This window comes from Protopterus annectens, chromosome 3.part0 (assembly GCF_019279795.1).
Source record: "Protopterus annectens isolate FY-2018-M chromosome 3.part0, PAN1.0, whole genome shotgun sequence".
In the NCBI taxonomy this organism is placed as follows: Eukaryota; Metazoa; Chordata; order Ceratodontiformes; family Protopteridae; genus Protopterus; species Protopterus annectens.
Genome location: NC_056731.1, coordinates 1194842905 through 1194867860, shown reverse-complemented (window position 1 = coordinate 1194867860; position 24956 = coordinate 1194842905). Strand labels below are relative to the sequence as shown.

The window sequence follows — 24956 nt, the reverse complement described above, 5'->3', positions numbered from 1 at the left end:
AGTACTGCATTTTGTATTGCTGGATGCACATACGTACATTTGAATTCAGCAAAATAAATGACCAGGAATATTAAAAAAGCAAACATTTGAAAACAGCCTCTCAGATGATCAGTTATAAATCTAAAGGCAACCCCTGAACAAACAGTGTGCACCAGAAAGGAGGCCAATAAGAGTGTCCAATAGAATTTATTAAAATCACACATAAGTTTAACACTTTCATCCTATATGCCGAGGGCTTCTTCACAACTAAGAACACGAGTGCAAACAACTTTATATATATATATATATATATATATATATATATATATATATATATATATATATATGTGTGTGTGTGTGTGTGTGTGCATGTACACACATATATATATATATATATATACACACACACACACACACACACACAATAAGATCAATTAAAGTGCAATTAAGTAAGCATAATAGTGATCACTGTTTGTTCTGTGTTTGCCTTTTGGAGAAGTGCTTTGATTGCATTGCTGCTTTTGTTCCTGTTTTTACTGCCTTTTCACCATTTGTCTTATTTTCAGTTTAGTACCAATCTATGCAAGCCTTTATAATGTTTGTTCAGAAAGTATATTACATTCCTTTGATTTTTTTTTTTTTTTTTTTGTTAATTTAGACACATGATGAACTGAGCTCAGTCTAGTATATTTAAGCATAAATCATTTACTAAAGCTTTAGCAGAGGAGGTCCTATGAAATATTAGTGCCACACCTCAAACAAAGAGTCTGGAAAAAGTTCAAAAGCACTGAAATATTGCATATATTTGAAGGAAAACAGCAAAACTGAACAGAACTACTAAGTTAAAAATTTGTAATGACAAAACTGAAAACTTTAAAGTGTTAAAAGATGAGACAATTAATGACTCTATTCACCAGGATTATAAAACCCACTAACAGAAGATATGAAATGTATACTACCTGAACTACTAAGCAAAAAAATATAGTCTGTATGGATGATCAAAATCCTGGTGCTGTCAATAAGTCACTGTTTTGGGAAATCCCCTTTAGACAAAATCAAAAACAGAGGCTTTGTGAAATTGTTCTTTTTTCAACAGTTATTTACATAACTGAAAGAATCACCACATTTATTTCTGGCATCCATAACAATGTTGCCCCCTGAAGTATGCATGCATTGAAGTGTTTGTCAAATTTCCACAGCCTTCATTGGGCAAAACAGAATGCCAGCAATAAACCTCCAGAAAGTCATTTTTCAGCGTATTTATTTATTTTTTTTGAAAAGATGCTAACGTGCACCTTACCGTAGATAAATGAATACAAAAGGACTGGTCTGTGTTCTTAAATAACTATTTACAGTCATGGTTAAAAGGGAAATCAAACAGACTACCTGCAAATAAGTTCAATACACACAGTCTTTAAGTACCAAAGGTAATCTGACTCTCATTTGTAAACACTGACTCACAAGGAAATTCTTATTTGCCATCTGTAGAACTCCTAACATATACACAGTCCTTTTTTAAACATATGCATAACAAAGCAGCACACTTGCAAACTTACCTTTACAAACAAAGATGTGATCTTTTCTGAAGTGTTGTAGTACCTAGAAATACTGTGAATCATTCGAACAGCATTGATAAGCCCTGGGATTGCATCAATCATTGACACCTAAAAGGAAAACAATATTATCAGTTATAGTGAAACAGTAATGTCATGGAGTAACAATAAGGTATGTAATATTTAAAGATCTCTCTGAGATCTCTGGAGTGTTTCTCCATTTTCCTTGTTTGGTCAGGGGGTAGTTTCTTTACTCACTAGTGGGAGTAGGGAGTACTGAGCTGCCTGTTTGTCCTCAGAGGAATGGTTTAAGACAGTAACTTGTAGTTTATTGGCCATTTTGGGTCATTTCCTGTCTTTTCCAGCCCCCTGCTATAAAGCACGCTTTAGCGCGGAGCTGCCACTGTTGCACACTAGGGCAGCGCCGGTTAAGCAGGTTTAAACTATTCGGGCTACCTAAAGTCCACTCTTCAAATTTTCCCTTAAAACTACCTTCCTCGAACTATACTACTGATCTAATCAGCGTATCCTATAACTAAAAAGATCATCTCTACCTGACTCCAAATAGACTATTCTCTATCTGTTAAACCTAGCACTTGCTCCTACAGTACTTATCACCTTGATACAGCACTCTTGTTATAGATAGTACCCCAAAAAGGCAAACCCCATTTCTCGGTCACCCACTTCCCCCGGAATCTCTTTTAAAGTTTTTTTGTCTATTCCTTCTAGCATGTTGAGGGATCAGTTGCTAGTGTCCTCTCCTGCTCAGCTGATGAACCTGGGAATATTGAGGCAATGTTACAATTGCCTCATGTACACAGACAACCCTCTCCTCCTCCCACAAAACACAAATACATGCGAGAGATGCAACTATACGGCCAAACTGGAGGCTGAGCTCTCTCAACATAGGACTGGCAAGACCAGTCAGGAGGAGAAGGTTACCACACACACTATAGACCCAGTCTCACATAGTACCATCACAACCTCAAATCATACACATAAACACACAAAGACATACTGGAGGCTCTGATCAAAAATCTACCAAAACAGCAGAGGCCACCAAAGCAGACACCCAAACAACCACCACCTCAGAACACAACACCTGCAACACATAGACCTCACAGTCAGAGTGTCAAACAGTCACAGCCCTTAAGGCCAAACACAATGCCAGACACACTAGTCATTGGTGACTCCATAGTCAGACACACTGACGTCCCGCCACCAGACTGAGTAAGGAGAAGGTCACAGTAAGCTGCCTGTCGGGCGCTAGAATCCGCCACATAACGCAAGCACTCAGGTCTCTCAACAGCAGGTACAAATACGACTCAGTCATTGTCCACGCTGGTGTAAACGACCTGAGACGTACCTCCTTGGACTACATGAAAAGAGACATCGAGGAGCTCTCTGATTATGTAGCCCAGGCAGGTATGACCCTGACCTTGAGCAGTATCCTACCTTCACCAAGAATGATGCCACAATACAGAGATAAGATGATCAGCTTTAACAATTGGCTTAAACTCTGGTGTCATTCAAAGGGGATCCAATGTCTGTCTGCCTGGGATGACATGCTGGACAAGCCACGCTGCGCTTGCACCTGTCACCCTGGGATTCGGATATTGGCAAAGGCTCTTGCCACCCCCATAGTGCCTTTTTAGGCAAGGCTCAAATTCTAAACCTACCACCCTAGAACACAAAAAAGGAAAAACTAAGGGTAATGCTGCTCAATGCCAGAAGTCTAAATCTCAAAATGCACGACTCGAGGCCCTTCTCAGTATGGAGAACATCGATGTCTGTGCTGTGACAGAAACCTGGTTCAAGGCTCCTGAGAGCACCCCAGCACTATCAGGTTTTACCTCATATCATGCTCCGCCCCAAAATCCGGACAATACCAAGAAAGGAGGGTATCCATATTCATCAAGGACACCCACACCTCAAGACTGGTGGCAACGCGATGCATCGGAGACCATCCAGGTGCAATTAACCATAGGCAAGACTGCTCTGCAAGTTGTAGCATGTTACAGGCCACCCTCACAAACTCAGGAACCTCACATGGCCTTCCTGAAAACACTAGAGGGGATAAATGTATCACCAAACACCATCATACTAGGTGACTTCAATTACCCTAATATAGACTGGGAACACTACTCAAGCCCAAACACCCTAGCCCAAAAGTTCGTGGAATTCATAAACTCAAATGCCATGGAACAACTAGTCACCATCCCCACAAGAGGAGAAAACATACTTGATCTCATCATCACGAACATGGGAGCACAATGTTCAACACCGAAGTATACCCCTCACTGGTGAGATCAGATCACAAACTAATCTCGCTGGAGGTCCTCATCCCACCCCACCTGAAATAAAAAGACCACAGTAAAGAACTTCTCAAAGCCGACTTCACACTTCTAAAGACTAGTGTGGTCTCCTTTAAGGCCCCGAGCGGAAAACAGTACTCAAGCCGCTGAATCACTTACAAATGCCTTCTACCAGCACCTGCAGGACTGCATGGATAAGGCAATCCCAAGCAAAACAAAGACTCTTTGTACCAATGGCAAGCGTCCAGTCTGGTGGACCCCAGCCATAAACAAACTCTACAACAAAAGGAGGAAGCTACTACAAGATAGAGCAAAATCCTTAAAAGGTAAGACACCCTTGATCACTATAAGTAAAAAACTAAGAGCTCTCATAAAATCATCCAAAGCAAATTTTGAGAGAAAAATAGCTAAAGACTCAAAAGACAATCATAAGGCCTTCTTTGGCTATGTTAGAAACCTGGGAGGGAACTCCCAGATATGCTCAGAACTAGTTCAAAATGATGTGAAGATTACTGATCCTACAGACATTGCCAACATACTGGCTGACAGGTTCAGTGCAAACTTCTCCCCAAAAGGAGAGATATCTATACCAAGCGATTGCAGCCCCCCAAACATCTCCAACGCCCAAGTGAGAACTGCTCTCTCCAAAGCAAAACACACAGCATCCATGGGACCTGATGGTGTCCCCGGATGTGTGCTCCACGAACTCAACGAGGAATTAAACCCACAGCTAGGACAGCTGTTTAATCATAGTCTTACCTCTGGATACATTACTCAGGGAGTGGCGCACTGCAACTGTGGTCCCACTTCACAAAGGCGGTGCCTCCACCGACCCTGGAAATTACCGGCCCATTAGCTTGACAAGCCTTATCTGCAAAGCCATGGAAAGGATCATAATGGACCTCATAAATAAGGACATAGGGAATTTGCAGACTTTGGATCCATCCCAGTTTGGCTTTGTCAAAGGCAGATCATGCCTTCTAAACTTGGTTGACTTTTTCGAAACAGTCACCAAAGCCATTGATGAGGGAAAGGCAGTCCATACAGCCTACCTCGATCTGGCAAAGGCCTTCGATACAATACCCCACTCGGGTATCATTGAAAAACTCATCAGCTTAAATGTTAACCCATACATCACAAGATGGGTTGCAAACTGGCTGAGTGACAGAACCCACAGGGTCAGAGTTGCTGGCGCCATGTCAGATTCAAAGCCTGTCACAAGTGGTGTACCACAGGGCTCAGTCCTGGGCCCACTCTTGTTTGGCATCTACTTTTCCAGTACAAGCAAACACAGGAGGGTTATGGCTGACAAAGTTTGCAGATGACTGCAAACTGGGCCATAGTAGAAAACACATCTGACACAGATACCCTTCAGAAGGGTCTCACAGAAACGGATAACTGGTGCCAGAGCCATGGCCTAAAGTTAAATGCCAAAAATGCATAGTCATACCCTTCGGGAAAAACAAGGTTACCCCTAGCTACCAAATAGGTGGCAATCCACTGAGCACAGAAGAAGTTATCAGGGACCTGGGGACCCAGGTTGATAGTAGTCTGTCATTCGACACCCATGTAGCTAAAGTAGTTAGGAAGACCTTCTACATTGCCCACCTTATCATGAAGGGATTCTCATCTAGATCAAGGGAGGTCATAGTCTCCCTATACTCATCACTCATCAGACCAATGATTGAGTACAATGCCCCATTCGGAATGTATCTGACCCGACACTTGCAGCAGCTGGAGAGGCCACAAAAGTTCCTCACCAAAAGGATAAAGGGTCTCAAATATCTGTCCTATGCTGCCCGACTGAAAGAACTCCAGCTCTACTCAGTCGCCTACCGCTTGCTCAGAGGTGACCTTTGCCTAACATACAAGGCCATGTCAAACCCAGATTTGATGAATATGCTTCACCTCAAAAAATCTAGATCCATCAGAGCCACAAGGGCGGGAGACTTAAACCTCGACACGGCTATTAATAGAACGTGCTGGAGGGATAGATTCATCACCCAAAGACTCCCTATGCTGTGGAACAAAATCCCGGTATATGTGAGGCAGAGCACCTCGCTGGCCTTGTTCAAGAGAAATCTTGACCAATGGATGGGAGATCGCAGATATACCCCAGGGATTACCTCAGTGTCACTGCTCGACAGAGGCACAGCAAAATAATGGGTATAGTTCCCCATACTAAAGGGGTGGCGTAAGCCACAAAACTATGGGCTAGGCTTGTAAATGCCCTCGGGCAGATAGCCTAGTATGAACCTATGAACCTATGAACCTATGAGACATTGTGTATTCGGTGCTATAAAGGACAGACAAGCTAGAAATAATACCATATGAAGAACTGGTAAGAGGGGAAGTGCTTACAAGGCAAAGTAGAGTCTGGCACAACACTTCACATGTGTTTCTCTTTTTAGCAGATGCTTACATTCATAACATACCCAGCAGACCTGTTAAGGTGCAGAAAATAAAGGGGGATACAGGCAGTGTCACAAAATGACAGGAGAGTACAGAATTAATCTATCTACCGCTCACAACCCTTTTTCTCATTTTTTACACATGGGGTCGGGGTTTCACTTGAACAGTGACAATCATCTACAGCCAAAGTTCACCGTGCCAGGTGGCTAACCTGCCACAGCTGATCTTCCATACCAAACACTCGTATGCACACTCATACCTATGGCCAATTTAGAGTGTCCAATCCACCTACCGCATGTCTTTGGAATGTGGGAGGAAGCTGGAGTACCCAAAGGAAGCCTATGCAAATATATGGAGGGCATGCATAATCTGCACAGAAGGTGCCCCAGCTGAGAAGAACCTCTTGCTATAAGGCAAAAAAGCTATCCACTGTGCCACTCAAAACTAATCTATTTAAAATACACAGAATATGGAAAATCTTGTAGCCAATGTCTTAAGAGTGCAGAAAAAGAGTACATAGCTGTGAAAATAGTGACCAAAGAGGATCAAGTATTGGTGTAAGATCTTGAGGCCTGGTGACCTGCCTTCTACTTTTGGAAGAAGGGCTACTTCTTCAGCCACACCGTGTTGGTCATATGCTTCAGCAGGTAGCAGGAAAGTGAAAGGATGCAGACAGATGTCCACAATGGATAGTGAACATGCGGAAGCATATACACTTTCTACAATTATGTCACCATGCATCTGATACAAGGGAAGCAGAGACAGCATAGCAGGTAGGACATAAGCATAAAAGGTCTGCAGCCAAAATACTGTTGTTCCACAGCATGCACCAAGATAACTTGGCTATGATTCAAGAAATTCCCACCACAAAGAATTCCTCTGTAAATGCAAAAATTCAGAACTGCAATGCCAAAACCACAGAATAAGCTTCCATTTCATATCAGGTCAGCTGATGAGGTCCTCTTGTATGAAGATAGGAGTTATGGCAGAACCCCAGTGGGAAAACTGTTTCCTCACGTTTTAAATACAGATGAGATGTGAACAACAAATGGCTGAGATGATCTCTGATTTTAAGGAGAGGGGTTATCATCCTCACCATCTGGAAGATCTGAAAACAGAAATATTGAATAACAGACAATATAGCTAAACCATACTTATCTGATAATAGTTCTGATCAAAACAGTAATATTACTAGGAAGAAATCTGAGCATTTATGCTATGTGACAACATATAATAGGAGGACAAGAGATGTTAAAAAAGTTTACTATCAATATGTTGAACAGCAAAATAATTTCCATTCGACATATATAAACCAAACCTCAAAAGTCAAAATAAAGAACAAGTCACAATGTCAAATCAGATGAACGAATTCAGCAGATTCGACATTGTTTCCGAACACATCACATGATGTCCGTATAGGAGCACACAAAGTAAACTCCTATACCTAACATCACGTTATTGCATGGGGACAAGCCCCCTATACCCCACACCCCCCTGCTAACTATATATTCCAACTCCGAAATCACACTACAGTGAGGAAAGGGATGACTTTCCCTAACCGCACTGTACCACAATCTCTGTACAGTTCTTCGAATTTAAATTAACAAATGCACAATGCATTCGCTAATATAAACTTTCGAACATTGATATGTTCAGCCAGATGAAAATTCGAACATCTGTGTTTCGAATTTTCCATGTGTGTGCATCTCAACTCGAGATTATGACATTAAACCATTAAAAATATTATTTATAAAAACTGGAGTCTACTGTCCTCAGTATCAGAGATTAGGAATATTATTATTGATAAATCTAATTTTTCCTATAGAAACTGTAATAGTTTGAAGAAATGCCTATGTTATAAAGACTTACAGTTAAAAGAGAATAGGCCAATTAATGGAGTAGGGACATTTCCATGCCATAACTGCTCATGCTGTTCTGATATACTGTCTGACAATTAATTTATACACCTCCTAACCAGGAAAAATATGTCTTTAAAGCATCGGCTACATGTAATACTAGCAACATTATCTACCTTGCTACCTGGTAGAATGTACTGCAGTTTATGTAGGCAAGTCCACACGTAGGTTGAAGGACAGAATTATTGAGCATAAATCAGACATTAGGAGGAAGGTGAACACAAATGCACTAGCAAAACAACTTGAGGATACTGACTCTAAGCATAGATTTAAATTCTGTGTTATGAATGTTATGTATTCAAAGATTACAGGTGCTGATATGAATAATGCTCTAGATATGAGCAAGTATGAATGGATAACACTACCAGGCAGATGTTAAACCTGGAGTTAATGCTAATATAAGTCTTAAACCAGTACTGAAAAAGAAACAAATGGTTATAAGAAAATAGCTAGAATGAATTCTTAGATTTTTTTATCTGCATATGTATTTTGTATTTGTCATATTATGTATTCTTTATGGCATACATTGATGCTCTAGATTTTTAAGGCTATACCTTTAAGAAGAAATTTCTAGTTTAATGAGCTGTGTCATGTGATTTTATACTGACAGTATTTAAATGAGGCTGAAAAATCTCTTTCTTTACACACTGAAGAAGGACGCTGGTCTGAAAGTTTTGTGACCTTGTGATTTGGATTTATTAAAGTCTGTTTGGATTTTATTTCTACGTGTCAGGTGTTTCCTTTCACTGGACCTTTGCTTCTATTTGGACATTTGGTTGTCTCAGTGAATGTTTAGTGCTGGTCCTTTCTACTACTTTGCTCCTAGATGTCAGGGCTGCTTTAAATATTAGATTTATGCTTATGAAGTATTCCTTACTAAATTTTATTCGCATTTGTTTACATTTTATTGAAGACCCTTTATTAATTCCCAAATATTTATACACTCCTTCCTGCGCAAGTTCCTTCATATCACATTCCTGCCCCAGATGGTATTTTCTTGGTGTTGCAGCTTGCCTGCTTTAAATGTTACTTTTGCACATTTATCAATACCAAATGACATTTTTATATAATCGGAAAAAGTTTTAACTACTTGCAGTTTTGCTTTCTCCTCCTCATTTGATGAACTATACAGTGTTTTTTCCTTTTTCCTATACTTCCTTCTTTCCTAGATGAGTATGCTCATGTAAACTCAGTTGCCATTTTCAGCATTGTCAAAGGTAAAAGACACCCAGAAAATAAAGCAGAATATTAAGAAAATGTCGAAGTGCAGGGTTACAGTCAATCAGTTACATCTCACAGAGTTAAAGTGTGGAAAGGAGGAAAGAGCTGACTATATTTATGAAAGAAGCTACAGCTGTGCAAGTAAAGCTTACCATAACAGTATATGCTTGAATGATCACTGCTGCAACAGCCTTGGTTATACAGGTTACACACAATTAAAGATATAACAGCCAGCCAGCTACCAAAACTTCAGAGCACCTCCTATGTACCCCAAACTGTCAGGCAGCTTGAGATGAGCTGATTAAGAGCTTTCCTGCCAGCAGAAAACATGGAAATAGTACTAAAAAAATATTACATTTTTTTCCAAGGAGAATATTATAGGCAAATAGACGGGGTAGCTCTGGGGGCATCCTGTGCCCCTGCATATGCCAATATTGTTCTCTTGTATTAGGAAACAAATTTTGTTTTCAATACAACCATGTATTCAGACAACTTTAGATCGTATTTTCATTTTCTGGATAATATTTTTATCGTTTGGAAGAGACCTGTGGAGAATATAGTGAATTTTATTACCTATATTAACAATACCATTCGTTTCTTTTCCTTTACCCACAACGTGGATACAGAGGAGATCCACAACTTGAATGCAAAAATTAGAAAGGATAGACATATGAACAAGTATGTATCCACATTGTATCATAAAGAAAACTTTTCCAACTCATATCTGCATTTCCAGAGTGGGCATCCGCTTATGCAAAAAAAGAAAATAATAAAGGGGCAGATGGTGAGAGCAGCACGAATGACCACTTACATGGAGGACTTAATTACAGAGTTGAATTATATTGAACAACTACTTATAGATAGGGGTTACCCACTGAATTTAATTAAAGTAACCAAGGAGGAAACTTTGACTAATTGGGGTAAAATATATGTACCCCTTTTGGGACATAATAATGCGCTGCAAGCAGTTCCACAATACGCTCCACAAATGGAACATACAGGTAATAAAGGGGAATTATTTATGGCTATAGAGTACCATTCACATACTAAGAAAGTCAAAGAAACTATTATAAACTATTGGGAACTGTTTTCCAGAATGCTCAATAGTCTGTATGCGTTTGCGAAGACCTTAAAATTCAGATATAAAAGGGGCCCAAATGTAAAAAATATTTTTGAAAGGGTGGTAGATCTAAAACTGGGGAAAAACAAACATGGTACTTACAAATGTGGGGCTTGTGCCCAGTGTGCATATATAGAAAATAAGGAAAATATATCCATTGGAGACAATTTAAGAACATTGGTAGGGAAAGGATACTACAACTGTAATAGAACAGGAGTAGTATACATAGCGTATTGTATACAATGTCCATCATACTACATTGGGAAGACAGAGAAAAAGATGAAACGAACATTCCTATGAGATTAATAAGCAAAATGAAATAAACGCTTTACACAAACACACTTTAACTTGCAAACAAGGCAAGTTCAAGTTTTGGGTGTTTGAAAAAGTATGTGTTCCAGAAAGGGATGGGGACTGGGAGACTTCCCTTGAGTATAAAGAACTGATGTGGCAGCTGAATTTAGATGCTGGTACTCCACCAGGTTTAAACGAATACATTTCACTAGTTCCTGCTCTCAAAAGGAGGGCTTTCCTACATGGTTAATTCAATTCAAGTCAATTTAATTTAATTTTATTTCTATGTACACAGTTTTTATCTGTAAATGTTTTAGAATGCAGTGTGTGTATTTTATACTTGGTACAGTTTTTTGGACTATGCCTTTAAATGTGAGTGACGTGATTATTGAATGACTTTGCCAATTAAACTATTAGAGAGTATAAAAGTGAAGAGCAGTTAAACATTAGTCATTCTGAAGAAGTTCCCTTGTAAGGAATGAAAGCTCTTAATCACTGTTTTTGAATCTGTGATTTTGGTGTCTGTACTGGAATAAACTACTTAATGTTTATCCAGAAGACTTTAGTGTGTTACTGGTGAGACTTTAGATATCACTGCATCTTTCTCATGTGGACTCTTGCCAGGGGTATCATGAGAATCATAGATGCTGTGAGACCCAACAACCTGAGGTATTCCCTTGCAGTGACTGAAGTCTGAGTGTAAAACTATAGAAATAACTCTAGATACAGATATATTTTTTACCTGTGGAAGAAAAGCTCTTTGAAATGAGGTGTCAAGTTGACATCCTAGGAGCACAATCCTGTGTGAAAAAGAGTCAAGAAAGACTTTTGAATGCTCTCTTGGAATTGTAGCTTGTGTAAGAGCTCTCTCTCCCAAAACAAAGATTTTTGACACTTAAAAAAAGACTTTGTAAAGATAAGCAGTTTGTCTAAATATGGAAAAATGTGAACACCCTGTACCCTGCAATGAGCTATAACTGGAGCTAGACACTTTGTGAACACTCTTGGTGCAGTGGGTAAGTCCAAAAATTAAGACAGAGAACAGATAATGTGATCCACACATACAAAACCTTAAGAAACGTCTGAAGTCTGGATGAATAGGGATGTGAAGATAAGCACCTTTTTAGTGTTGCCAGGAAACCTGAAAAAGAAAGAAGAGGTAAAAGTTGTGAAATGACATAATTTCAGGAAAAAATATCCAGAACTGGTCTCCATCAGTTTTCATAATTTGGTACCAGAAATATCCTTGAATACAATCTCTTCTCCATCTGAGAAGGAGGAACCGGTTCTATCATTCCTTGAGATAGCAAGTGGCAAAGAACTAGTGGAAACAAGAGAGTCTGATCAAGAGGATAAGGAATTTCCTGCCACTACCATCTGTAACCTAGATGAATGATTTTCAGAATTCATTTGTCTGAAACTATATGTTGCCAAAGGAAAAAATGGAGATTCAGACTTTCTGGAATAAAAAAAAAAATGGGTGATGATGGGAGGGATTCCCAAGGTTTTTTGAACAATCATTCAGACTAGTTGGACTGCCCCTGGTTTTTGTGAGGTTTAAGACTTCTTTTTGGAACCTACTTGACATTTCTTCTTAAACATCTGTTTACCTGCATTTTGTTGAAACTGTTTATTCTGCTTGTTTGTTTGTTTGTTTTTTTTTTTTGCCTAAACTGATGAGGAGATAAAAAAATCCCTTGGAAAATTTGGAAAGTGAGGTATGAAAAATCTTAGAGATTCTTTGAATCAGCTTGCCTCTTTCATCACACTTTTTGATCACCACAGCACCAGAGAAGCCAAACACTAAATCTCTACTAAAGGGAGAATTCAAATTCTCATTTTTATTATCTGGAAGGTTCTGAAAAATGTTATTGAAGAAATCTGGGCCATTGTCACAGGAAACCCTTTTCTGATTAACATCTTAGGTGAAGCCCCATCCTTTGTTTACAGGAAGGCCAGGAACATTAGAAGTTTTGTTGAATTTAAACCTAGACTATACCAGAGAAACACTAAAAGATATGAAGCTAATTGTATATTTATACAGCAAGGTGACAGTTTTTATTGCCCGTATTTAAAGAAAACCATTAAGACCAGTGCAGGGGGTGACTGTAACACTACAAAGGCAATTTATTGGATACAGTGCAATGAATGTGATGCATTTTATGTGGGCAAGACTGTAAATACACGTAAGCATAGGATTTTATGTTATCTTGCAGAAATCTGCTCTGGATGTGAAAATAATGCACTAGCCAAACACCTTGCCCTTCATAAAAGACACACAGGTTTTAAGTTCCAGATTCTGGATTGCACAGACATGGGTGATCTTGAAGGAGACATCCCGAATATGCTAGAGAAACGTGAACTCATGTGGCAATTAAAGCTGTTCTTTTAGGAAGCCTGGACTAAACTACTACTGTTCACTTAAAAGTGTACTGGAACTTAGAAAATTGCTGCATTGTTTACATGACTAATTTTATTTTATTTGATTATTCCAGTTGGTTTTAAATACCATGTTAAATCAGTTTTAATTTAAGTGTATGTTTTGTTTCCATCGTCATACATTTTTTCTTTTTCTTGTTTTTTTTCACTTTATTCAAAATGATTTATAATAACAATAGTAACTAATTATACAGTAATATGTTTGCAGATAGTTTTTAAGGTTCTTGTATACAGACCTGAAGACGTCTAGAAGGAGAAAATTGATCTTTGTTAACAATAGGTTATGGAAATAGAATCTGATTTTTACAACTGATTTTTTGCATGCAAAGTGTATATGTGTAAGGTTTATATATTTCCAGCCATGTAGTATATTATCTTGGGTAAAATCACAGACTTAATGTTTGTTTGTTTGTCTTTCGGCTTTTCGGTTAGGGGTCGCCACAGCGGAACTCCGGTCCGCTAATGATTGGCAGTTGGTTTTTATGGTGTCGAGTTGCCAGCCCGACGCCCAGCCTTCAACGAAGGCACGCCTATTCAATGCATGTCTTTCGAACGCCCACTCGACCACGGGGAGGACATGCAGACTCCACACAGACGGCACTCCCAACCCAAGCCGAGAATTGAACGGGAGAACCTCTTGCTGTGAGGCAACAATGCTACCGCTGCACCACCATGGAAGTTAAAACCACAGACTTAATAATATGGTTAAATAAGAGGTGCCACATCATTATTAATTTTATTTAAACTACATAAGGGTTATATTATTATGACTGCTACTAAGTAGGGCAGGACCACCTTGGATGTCAACACTGATGGGGAAGGGATGTGACTTTAACATGTATACCAATAACACTTTGTTTTACAACACAATAAACCACTCCCTTGCCTGATATATATATATATATATATATATACATATATATATATAGTTAGAAAGCTTGTGAGGAAACTATTATGCTATTATTTTTGTTTTACTCGGATCGCTTGTCTGTGTACTTCATAAAGGATTTTCAACTGGAAACAGACTGCCTACCCTGCTTGGGTTACTTTCAAATTCTTAATAATTCTGTACAATACTTCAAATTATATATTTTTTATTATTTATTTGACTTAGGACGAGTTTAATTTCACTATTTCTACTACCATTATCTGATCTGATTAATATACAGTGATTAACTAGACATATCTTCCACATAGAGAAGCTTCTTACACTGTTTTATATTTCCAATTTAAAATTACCACGAAATTTCCACCCTTTTTCATACAGGGACTGGTATACTTGACAAGGAAGCAGGCAGTCAGTTTAATTAAATGAATATGTTACATGCATAAACATAACTGTAGACCTTTAAGAAGAGGTAAGCATAACTGTAAATCTCGACATTTGAGTTCTACTCACCTTACTAATATGTTTTCCTGGTTTGAACTTGTCAAACCAATGGCCTCCTGCATATAAGGTACCAATGCAGGCCCTAAGCCAGCTAACAGCTGATGCACATACCCTACATTGTTCCAAGCTTGCTTCAGTTCTTTGAGGCAATGTTTTCTATACAGAAGCGTGGCAGCAGCAGGCAAATTTTCCCAAGTAGGTAAATATTCCAAAGTGTGTCTGTGACTTATTAAAATGGAGGGTATCACATCAAATGCAGTGACAGGAAAATGTATTTATTTTTTAAATATATTTTAAATTTATTTAAGATACAAGATGCAAAATAGTTTAAAAGTAATATTTAAAATAGCTATGTACTTGTAGTTTTGAAAAATTCAGTAGATGTGAAACGAAATGATCTTGTCACAACATGCTTGGTAAATGAAATACTATGAATGTACATCTGATAAAAGGAAGCTCCACTTTATAAAAAGGACAATGGTATTGGACAAAAGCAGAAAATTTCTAATTGGGAAATAAAACTGGGTAAAACATTCCCTACATAAAGCTACTAATGTAATATCCCAGTAACAAAATGTGAAATAATTGTCAAATGTAAAATGTAAGAAAATCCCAAGTCATAAAAAAAAACAATATTCAATCATTGTGCCACACTGCATTAGGGTCTGCTGGGCTTTTATCTAGCAGACTCCAGAAATTAATTTCACTTGTGAAGTCTGGCTGCTTTATTTTGTTATTTTACCCAACAATATGGTTTATTATTACGGTTTACTTTTTGCTTGCTTGCTATGGTTTTAAACATAAACAGCATCAAAACTTGTCTTACTTTTGGACTTCCAAGATGGCTGCACATTGAGTAACAGCTTAATTCTGGCTCTCACAGTGTGAAAACAGAAACTTAGCAGAGAAAGCCAGAGAATCTGGATTTCTGAGTATGTTTCAATAACTAGTAAGTGCACTGCCTGGATGCCAGGAAAAAAGAAATACAGAAGACCTGAAGAAAATCAGCTACAAAAGTTGATGAAAAACACTGACTGGGAAAAGAGCTGTACCTGTTCAGTAAAAAGACATGCAAACTTCAAATATGACTTCCAGTAACCCTGATGAAAGTATAAAGCAATTGCATACAGGCCTGATCAACATAAATGAAACACTGATAGAAGTATATCACCTCAAACAATAAAAGGCTGGAAAAAAAATGGAAGAAGCTTTAAACAGATACTCAGATGAGATGATAAACCTGTAAAACTCAGAGGTCAAAATGAAAAAAAGACTGGCTGAATATGAGACTGCACAAGAAGAGATGTTTAAAAAAAAATACAATTACAGGATCAAACACAGAGAAAACCTGAGATTTTCTGCTATACCTGAGAAACGGGAAGGAACAGACTGCATTAACTTCATAAAAGCACAAATAAGCAATTGGACTGGTGTTCCACAACAGGAATTGTCAACTGAAAAGTCACATTGTGTGTACGCTCCAAACCTGGCTATGAGAAAACAAACTATACCTTTAATAGTAAAAATGCAATCCTACCAGTAAAACTCGTTGATTCTGACAAAACTGTGGCAGAAGGACAAAGTACTTAAAGTGGGAGACAGCAGAGTATTTGTGGAGAATAACTACTCATTGTACACCAGGCAGAAGAGGAACAAATGTATTCCATTATATAGGGAATGTCAAAAAGCAAGCGTGAGATTCAAACTGCTGTACCCAGCTATCTTCAAAATACTTTTCACTGGAGGAATAAAAACATTTTTAATGAAGTACATGCTAAGAAAGCAATGCAAAGGTTTTTTCCAAAAAATTGAGCTGTGAAACAGAAGGAGATTCTTCTTCTTGTTCTTCAGATAATAAAGACCACAGAGAGACTGTGCCAGTGAAACCTTTCCCAGTGTTTCAATGGAAAATGCTTGAGAGAAGGGAGAAAAGCACAGCAATTGACTAGAAGAAATGAGTGTGCACTGGAGATGAAGCAGAGATGGGGTTTGGGAGATGAATATGAACAGGAATAGAACAAGAAAATCTGGAAATATTGGACTTTGTTAAACTTGCAGAGGACTGTAAAGCATATGCCCTACTTCATGTCATAAATGTTTGGAAAAAATACTCAGGAGAGGGGAAAAAGATGGAGAGAGTTAAGTAAGTCTAAGTAAAACAAAATATTTTCTTAACAGTATTACTTAAGGGATGCATGGTTTTCTCTGCATGTTATAAAGTAACGTTTTTTTCAGTTTTAAGTGTAATGAGGATACTAATGTAAACAGATGATTCTGTTTATTATTTTTGTTTCTTTTCCCTTCTCTCTTTCTCCTTGTTCAGTTTTAAGAAATGTAGGCATTGCAATGTAAAAAAAAGCATACAATTAAAAGAACAAAAAGAAAAATTAGTGTGCTTTTTCTCATTCTTGCTTAAGGGAATGACTGGGTTAAGGCCATTAGATTTATATAGCAATACGTTTTAACAGAAAGCAAGTAAATGAAAAAGAATATAGATTATAAGGTTTTTGTTTTCTAGTAAACTGTCCTGTATCTAGTTCTCATGCCACTAGCAAACAATATGATAAACAGAAATGTTTGGGAGAAAATATTATCTGAAAGCATTCAAGTGTTTTCCCAGATGGGATAGCTATAAAGATAAGGCAAAACCAGACAGCATTTAAAAGAATAACAGGCTCTCCCATGCATCTTAACATGGATAATCTTTCTTTCTGTTTAGCTCGAGTATGTGTGTGTGTGTGTGTGTGTGTGTGTGTGTGTGTGTGTGTGTGTGTGTGTCTGTGTGTGCGTGTCTGTGTGGCTGTCAGTCTGGAACTTTTGTTCCTATTAAGGGGTAAAACTTCAATATTTGAAGATGTAAATAGTTTTGTGTGTTATTATTAAGTTAGTAGGTGTTAGGGGGATATTGGGACATGTATATTTACTTGAGGGTTTTCAATAAAACAAAAAGTTCTGCAAGATGTGACACAGGCTCAAATGGAAATAACATAAGAGATTAACCTGCCAAACAGTGCATCCATGTAACATAAAAGCTGGAACTGGACAGTTAACAAAAAAAGCTGTTATACATAAAAGGTGGAAATATAATCCCTCAAGAATATGATTCTTTCTATGATGTCTTTAAGCGTTAATGGTCTCATAGATAAATACAAAAAAGAAAGAGTGGTGAACTATATTAAAAAACATAGAGTGAAAATAGCTATGCTACAGGAAACACACTTGCAAAGAACTGAATGTGTGAATTTGATAAAGCAAGGTTTTCGGGATGGTTATTCAGTGGAATACCTGGGGCAAAGGAAGATGGGAGTCTTCTTCTTTTTCTTTCGGCTGTTCCCATTAGGGGTCGCCACAGCAGATTGCTTGGAAGGAGTACTTATATTAATTGCAATATGAGCTCCAATAGTAACAGAAGAGGAAAAAAGACAATAATGGTAGATTTGTAGTACTAAAGGGCTACTGGCAAGGGAGGAGGATTACACTGGCATGTATTTATAGTCCATCAAAAATTGCTATGATGGAGCTAAAGAAAATTCTGGGAGAAATAATCAGCTTTCAGCAAGGAAAAAGTTATGTCTTACCATAATGTTCCATCTGTGTTGTTCATTTTCTTTCATTTATCATTGATGGGGTTCAGTTCCGAGCCCTCAGAACTGAGTTGGCCTTTTTACCAAGCTAGCACCAGCCAGAAAACTCTAGAGCTAAGTTTCTACACAGAATGCCCTTATCCCTGTTACCTCAGATTGTGTTTGCTAGAGAAGGAGAAGTAAAGCTGAGGCCACATCTGCACAAATACCCTAGGACACTACTTGGACCCAATGCATCCCCCAGGAGCCTTTGGAGGGGGAAGGAGGGTGGGAAGTGATGAATGAAAGAAGATGAACAACACAGATGGAATGTTATGGTAAGACATAACTTATTTACCTGATGTTGTTAATCTTCTTTCCATTCATCACTGATGGGACAGAATCCCACGCTACCTTGAGGTCCATGGGTGGCCCTTATGGAAGAACATTTCTGAGTACTACTGAGCCAAAAGCAACTCGCCCTCTGGAGACCAAGTCCAATTTGTAATGATTGATAAAGGTATGAGGCTTAGCCCAAGTAGCTGCTGCACAGATGTCATCCATGGAAGCCCTGGAATGAAAAGCTACAGATGTTGCCATAGATCTAGTGGAGTGAGCTTTAACTTTTGGCATACGTTCATGACTGAGGGAATAGATGAAACATATGCAGTCCCTTAGCCACTTTGATAATGTAACCTTGGAAACAGCATCTCCCATTCTGGGCCCAGAAACAGAGATGAAAAGCTGTTCAGATTTACGGACAGGTTTCGTCCTGTCTAGGTAAAATCTCAGTTGCCTCTGTATGACCAAGAAGTGAAGGCAGTGCTCTCCTCTATTGGCAAAATTCAGAAAGAACACTGGTAGGTCAATGGTTTGGTTTATGGAGAATTCAGAAATAACTTTGGGGAGGAAGGGTGGATTCAACCGAAGTGAAACTCTGTCCTTATGAAAGACCAGATAGGGCCTCTTGATACACAATGCCTGCAGCTCTGAGACCCTTCTGGCAGGCATGATGGCTACCAAGAACAAAGATTTCCAAGACACAAAATTTAGGTAACACTTCACAGCAGGTTCAAAAGGTTTTTGAGTCAAAGACTGAAGGATTAAAGTGTGATTCCATGGTTCCATGGGCTGTCTGACAGGAGGCCTGATAGGAGAGGTCCCCTTGAGGCATAGGTGTAAAGAAATAAGAGGGGTGCCATCTATACAATTGTGGAAATTAGAAATTGCGGCTAGGTGTACTCGTACAGTAGAGGCAGAGGCTCCATTATCAAAACACTTAGCCAAGTATTGAAGCATCACAGTTACTGGAGCCAAATATGAGTCTAGCATGTTATCCTTGGACCAGATGGAGAACCTTTTCCATTTATCCTGATATAGTCTTCTGGTGGATGGTTTATGAGAGGCCAGAATGATGCCTCGAACAGGCAAGGAGAGATTAGCTTGCCTGGTGACTAATGGAAGTGGAGAAACCTAGCTGTCAGCTTGAGACTGGACAGATTTGGGTCACTCAACCCTTGGGGGTGAGTAATCAGATCTGGTAGAGGGTTCAGAATCCATGGCGGGTATACTAGGTGAGGTTGAAGGAAGGGGAACCAAACTTGTCGAGGCCAGAATGGAGCTATGAGGATCACCTTGCATCTAAACCGAAGAGCTTTCTTTAGAAATTGTGGAATCAGGGGGATGGGAGGATAAGCGTAAAGAAGTCCTGTGGGCCAATTGTGGATTACAGCATCCTTCGGAGTCTCCCCCTCCAGGCGAAGTAGGGCGAAATAGCTGCTGCACTTGTTATTCAATGGGGAGGTGAAAAAAATCACAGCAAGGCTGGCCCCAGTAGCTGAAGATTTCTGTTGCCACCTTGGGACTGAGGGACCACTCATGAGGCAGGAGGATGCATCTGCTCAGTTTGTCCGCAATTACGTGGTAGCTCCCCGGGATATGCATTGCTATTAGAAAGCGGTTGGAAGCTATCATCCACTGCCAAATTCTCATGGCTTCCCGACATAGAGGGTAGGACTAGGTTCCTCTTTGCTTGTTGATATAACAAACCACTGACATATTGTCTAACTGAACTGCAATTGTCCCGGAAGGTAGAGCCGAATGAAAGGCCTGCAATGCTAACAGCATTGCTCTCAGTTCCAGACCACTGATATGCAGGTGGGCCTCTGAGGTGGACCATGTGCCTTGGACTGTCTTTCCCTGGAAATGGCCCCCCACCTGATCAGGGAAGCATCCATGGTCACAATGGCTCTGGGCTGAGGGGACTGAAATGAGCAACTCCAAAGTTCTACATCTGGCCTCATCCACTGAAGGAGGTCCTGTTTGCAGGAGTTGGTTATTCTAATCTGGTAAAAGACGGGGTGATAGTTTGGGAACCACTGATAAAGAAGGAACCATTGCAGGATCCACATATGTAAGTTTGCTAGCGGCACTGTTGGAATTGAAGCTGCCATACAGCCTAGGACCTGAAGAACTTCCCTTCCTGAAACTTTTGTTTGAGAGAGTATCACTCGGAGCTGGAGCCTCAATCGGTGGAGTCTGTGAATTGGGAGTGATACTAGACAGAACTGGGTATTCAACACTGCTCCAATGAATTCCATTTGTTGTGTAGGAGTAAGGTTTGATTTCTCCCAATGTATCGTTATTCCCAACAATTTTTCCAGAGAGAGAGTATAATGCAGTGATGTTACCAGAAGATGCTCAGTGGGGTGGTGAGGAGCCAGTCGTCCAGATATAGAAACACCCAGAATCCTTGTAGTCTCAAGTGAGCAGTGACAACTGCCATGCATTTCATGAACACTCTGGGGCTGTAGGGAGACCGAACGGCAGGGCATGCAATTGATAATGACTGGCCCCTAGCCGGAAGCAAAGCAGACTCCTGGAGTGTTTGTCCATCTTGATGTGGTAATAGCATCCCGGAGATTTATCGAGCACATCCAATCGCTTTCTCTTAAAAAGGGGGAATGGACTGAACCATGACCATCCGGAATTTGGTTTGGGTGACAGACTTGTTTAAGCTGCTGAGATCTAAAATGGATCTCTAGTCCCCTGTCCTTTTTGGCACAAAAAAAAATCTTGAGTAAAATCCGGATCCATGCTGATCTGGTGGGACTGGTTGGATGACTCTTTTTTTGAGACAGCTTTATTATCTCTGAAGCTTCTTCTTCCCTTTTACTGGGTGGAACGTTGGGAAGTTTTCTTGGAAGGTTTGGTTGACAAGAAAGGGGAATGGTGTAACCTCTGGTGATGATACTCTGCACCAAACGATTGTTGATAATAGACTGCCAGGCAGCTTGGTGCAGAGAGAAATGACCCCCGACTGCATCCAGAGGTAAGCAATCGGGCTGCTCCTCAGGAGTGCTGGTAGGGCTGTCTGGAGAAGGAATCCCTGGAGGCTTGGTTATGAGGACCCCCTCTGCCTCTATACGGGTGTCTTCTGAAATTGTTACCCCCCCCCTGCCCTTGGGGGTATCATCACCATGTGTGGCACGGAAAGGACCCTGAGATTTTTTTGTGCCATATTTTCCCACTCCTCTGATTCCTGGAGAAGGTACGTTGAGGATTGGAAAACTGTAAGCCTACAGCAGACAGGGTCTTTCTATCTTCCTCACACCTGGCTAGCATGTCCTTCACTTTGGAGCCAAAAAGGGATGAAGCTTCAATGGGAGCATTCAAAAAGGAAGACTTGAAGGGGTCCACAAGGTCACAAATGCGCATCCAGGCATGATACCTCATGACAATGCCTGAACCCGCTGCTCTAGCCCCCCTTTGGTGGCATGTGAAAGCAACCGCATGGACGAGTTGGATATCGATTCCAGGGTTGCAAGCTATGAGGCCACTTTGTCTCTGACCTCATCAGACAACTGTCCTGCGAGTGTCCCAGATAGTTCAGAGATCGTCCCTCTGGAGCCTCGTAAAATGTGCCAAATAGTTCAGAGACCATATAGCAAAGGTTTCTGATGCAAAAACTCACCCAATATAAAAAAAGACCTCAAAAATTTTCACACAAATATCAAATAAAATTCCACTTAGCTGACAGCTCGGCTGAAACATGGCTTTACAGCTACATGGCAAACGAGATCTGAGGTAACAGGGAGAAGGGCATTCTGGGTAGAAACTTAGTATGAGGGTTTTTTGGCTGGCGCGAGCTTGGTAAAAAGGCCGACTCGGTTCCGAGGGCATGGAACCAAACCCCATCAGTGATGAATGGAAAGAAGATTAAGAACATCAGATTACTGCTTATAGGTGGGGACAGGAATTTGATTTGCAACACTGAAGATATGAAGATGCAAAAACCAAATGGCTGCAGGTACACTGAGGTGCCCAAAACACACAACAGCAGCAAAAGTAAACTATCACTAGTACGATGGGAAGAACAATATGTTTTGTCAGATGTTAACCCATTTTTTGGCTACATGTGGATGATGTTTTTGTCTTGTGGAAAGGGCATGGTGAAAATATCAGTAATTTCATTGATTACCTGCATAGTACTACAGACTTTTTGAAGTTTACTTTTACTTAGACACTAGTACGATGGGAAGAACAATATGTTTTGTCAGATGTTAACCCATTTTTTGGCTACTTTATCACTAGTACAATGGAAAGAACAATATGTTTTGTCAGATGTTAACCCATTTTTTGGCTACATTCTCTGGTACGTCCGTTTCATGGATGATGTTTTTGTCTTGTGGAAAGGGCATGGTGAAAATATCAGTAATTTCATTGATTACCTGCATAGTACTACAGACTTTTTGAAGTTTACTTTTACTTTTTCTGATACATGTGTTGATTTCTTGGATGTGAGTGTCACCCTTACTGATTTAAAGCAGATAAGAACCAGTATTTATCACAAACCCACAAGAACTAATGCCTGTCTTCACAGGTCAAGCATGCACCTGAGACACATACCTAGAAATGTCCTCAAAGGACAAGTCTATAGAACCCTACGCCTACATAATAATGATGAAGAGGCAGTAGTTGCTTTAAATAAGTTACAAGACAATTTCAAACAAGAGGCTATTCTAGCTCAGAAATCACTAGAGTGATAGCAGATGCATGGAAATTGAGATCTACAAGATGTAAACCATACATGAGCTCTTATAGTGCTGATACAAGTATACCTTATGATACAAGTATTGATAGAAATATGTTTAGAATAGTGTTTAGATTTGCAAGTGACATCAATAAGTATACGGAAATTATTAAAAAAATTGGCACTTATTACATGAAATACCAGGTCTGGTTTCCACAGTTGGTGACACCCCAAACTTCAGTTTTAGAAATAATGTGTCTTTAAAGCAGCAGCTCTGTAATAGAGAACATCAGTCTTTTAGAAAAAATCTCTCAGACAGGCACCTTCCCGTGCAGGAATTGTGCTGCTTGTCAGCATGTCTACACTAAAAATGAGTACATTCATCCTGTGAAATGTTTTAAACTTTATACGAAGAATTACTATGATTGTAAAAGTGTCGATGTTGTTTATTTTTGTTTTTGCCAAGCATGCCATGCCTATTATGTAGGCAAAACAAATAGGAGTTTTAAAGAAAGAATGTTAGAACATATAAGGGACATACAGAACCAGAAGCAATCAAATGCTCTAGCTAATCATGTCCTGAATACAGACAGTAGTCATTGTTTTAAATTTTTAATCTTACAACAAATGGTAAGGACAAACAGAGGTGGTGATGTAGAAAACCACACTGAAGAATTAGAACAACAATGGATCACTAAATTACAAGCAGATAGATATCCTGGTTTGAATGGCTGCACCTCATTAGTTCCTTACCTTAAGGCAAGGCACCTTAAACACTAAATAGGATTTTTTTTATATATTTTTTATTGTACTATTATGGTTATATGTGCACAAAAATGTGTGTGTATATATATATATATATATATATATATATATATATATATATATATATATATATATATTTTTTTTTTTTAATAACCATTGGGGATGACATTCCCCCTTTTTTAAATATTATTGTGTGTAAATGCACACCTTTCTATATATTTTATGCATTTTTCTTATGGATATCGATATATGTTCTTATGTTAGTGGAGTAATATCTCTTTAAATTGTGATGTCATACTAATTGTCCTAGTATTTAACCAAGCATCAGTTGTAGTGATGTGGTCTGATGAAGCAACATTAAGTTGTGAAAGCGCTTACCGTTTGTCTTCTGCAATAAAGTACAGTGACTGATTTCCAGTGTGTAACTTTGGTGCCTTAATTTACTTTTGCTAACACTGAAGATATGTCTGGGGAGCAGAAAAAGGGAAATATAACAAAGGAGGGTAGATTTTAAAAGAAATTTATGAGAATATTTGGCATGGAAGATGTAAGTTCAGTACTAGAAATTTGGAGTGAATTTACATATACAATAACTGGGCTAGGCTAAACAGAATTTACATTTCACAGGAATATGTGCATTTAGTTGAAGGTCTTGATACATACCCAATAACTACTTCACATCATGCGCCAATAATAATTAAAATAAAAACCCAGGTTAATGAAAAAATGAGACACTGGCGCTTTCCCACCTATCTGTTGAAAAGAGAGGAATTTAAGGAATGGGTCGTGAAAATTATTCAGGAGCTATTACAGAAGATAGAAACAACTTCTGAAAACATAGCTAGGCAGTGGGATAAAATTAAAGTGGAATTTAAAAACAGGGTTGAAACAAAAGAAAGGGAGATATGTTTAAGAAGTAACAAGAATTATTTATTCAGACTGACAAATATTAAAGTA

The 24956-nt window shown here is 39.1% G+C and overlaps 1 protein-coding gene across 1 annotated transcript in view; it reads right to left on the bottom strand.

Annotated features, from left to right (window-relative positions):
• The window catches only part of LOC122797018 (dynein axonemal heavy chain 5-like), a 547965-nt gene that overhangs the window by 74111 nt on the left and 448898 nt on the right, over window positions 1–24956 (bottom strand). The window contains exon 10 of the mRNA XM_044065787.1: window positions 1536–1643. Within this exon, the coding sequence (XP_043921722.1) occupies window positions 1536–1643 (108 nt within the window). The remainder of the gene's footprint in view (window positions 1–1535; window positions 1644–24956) is intronic.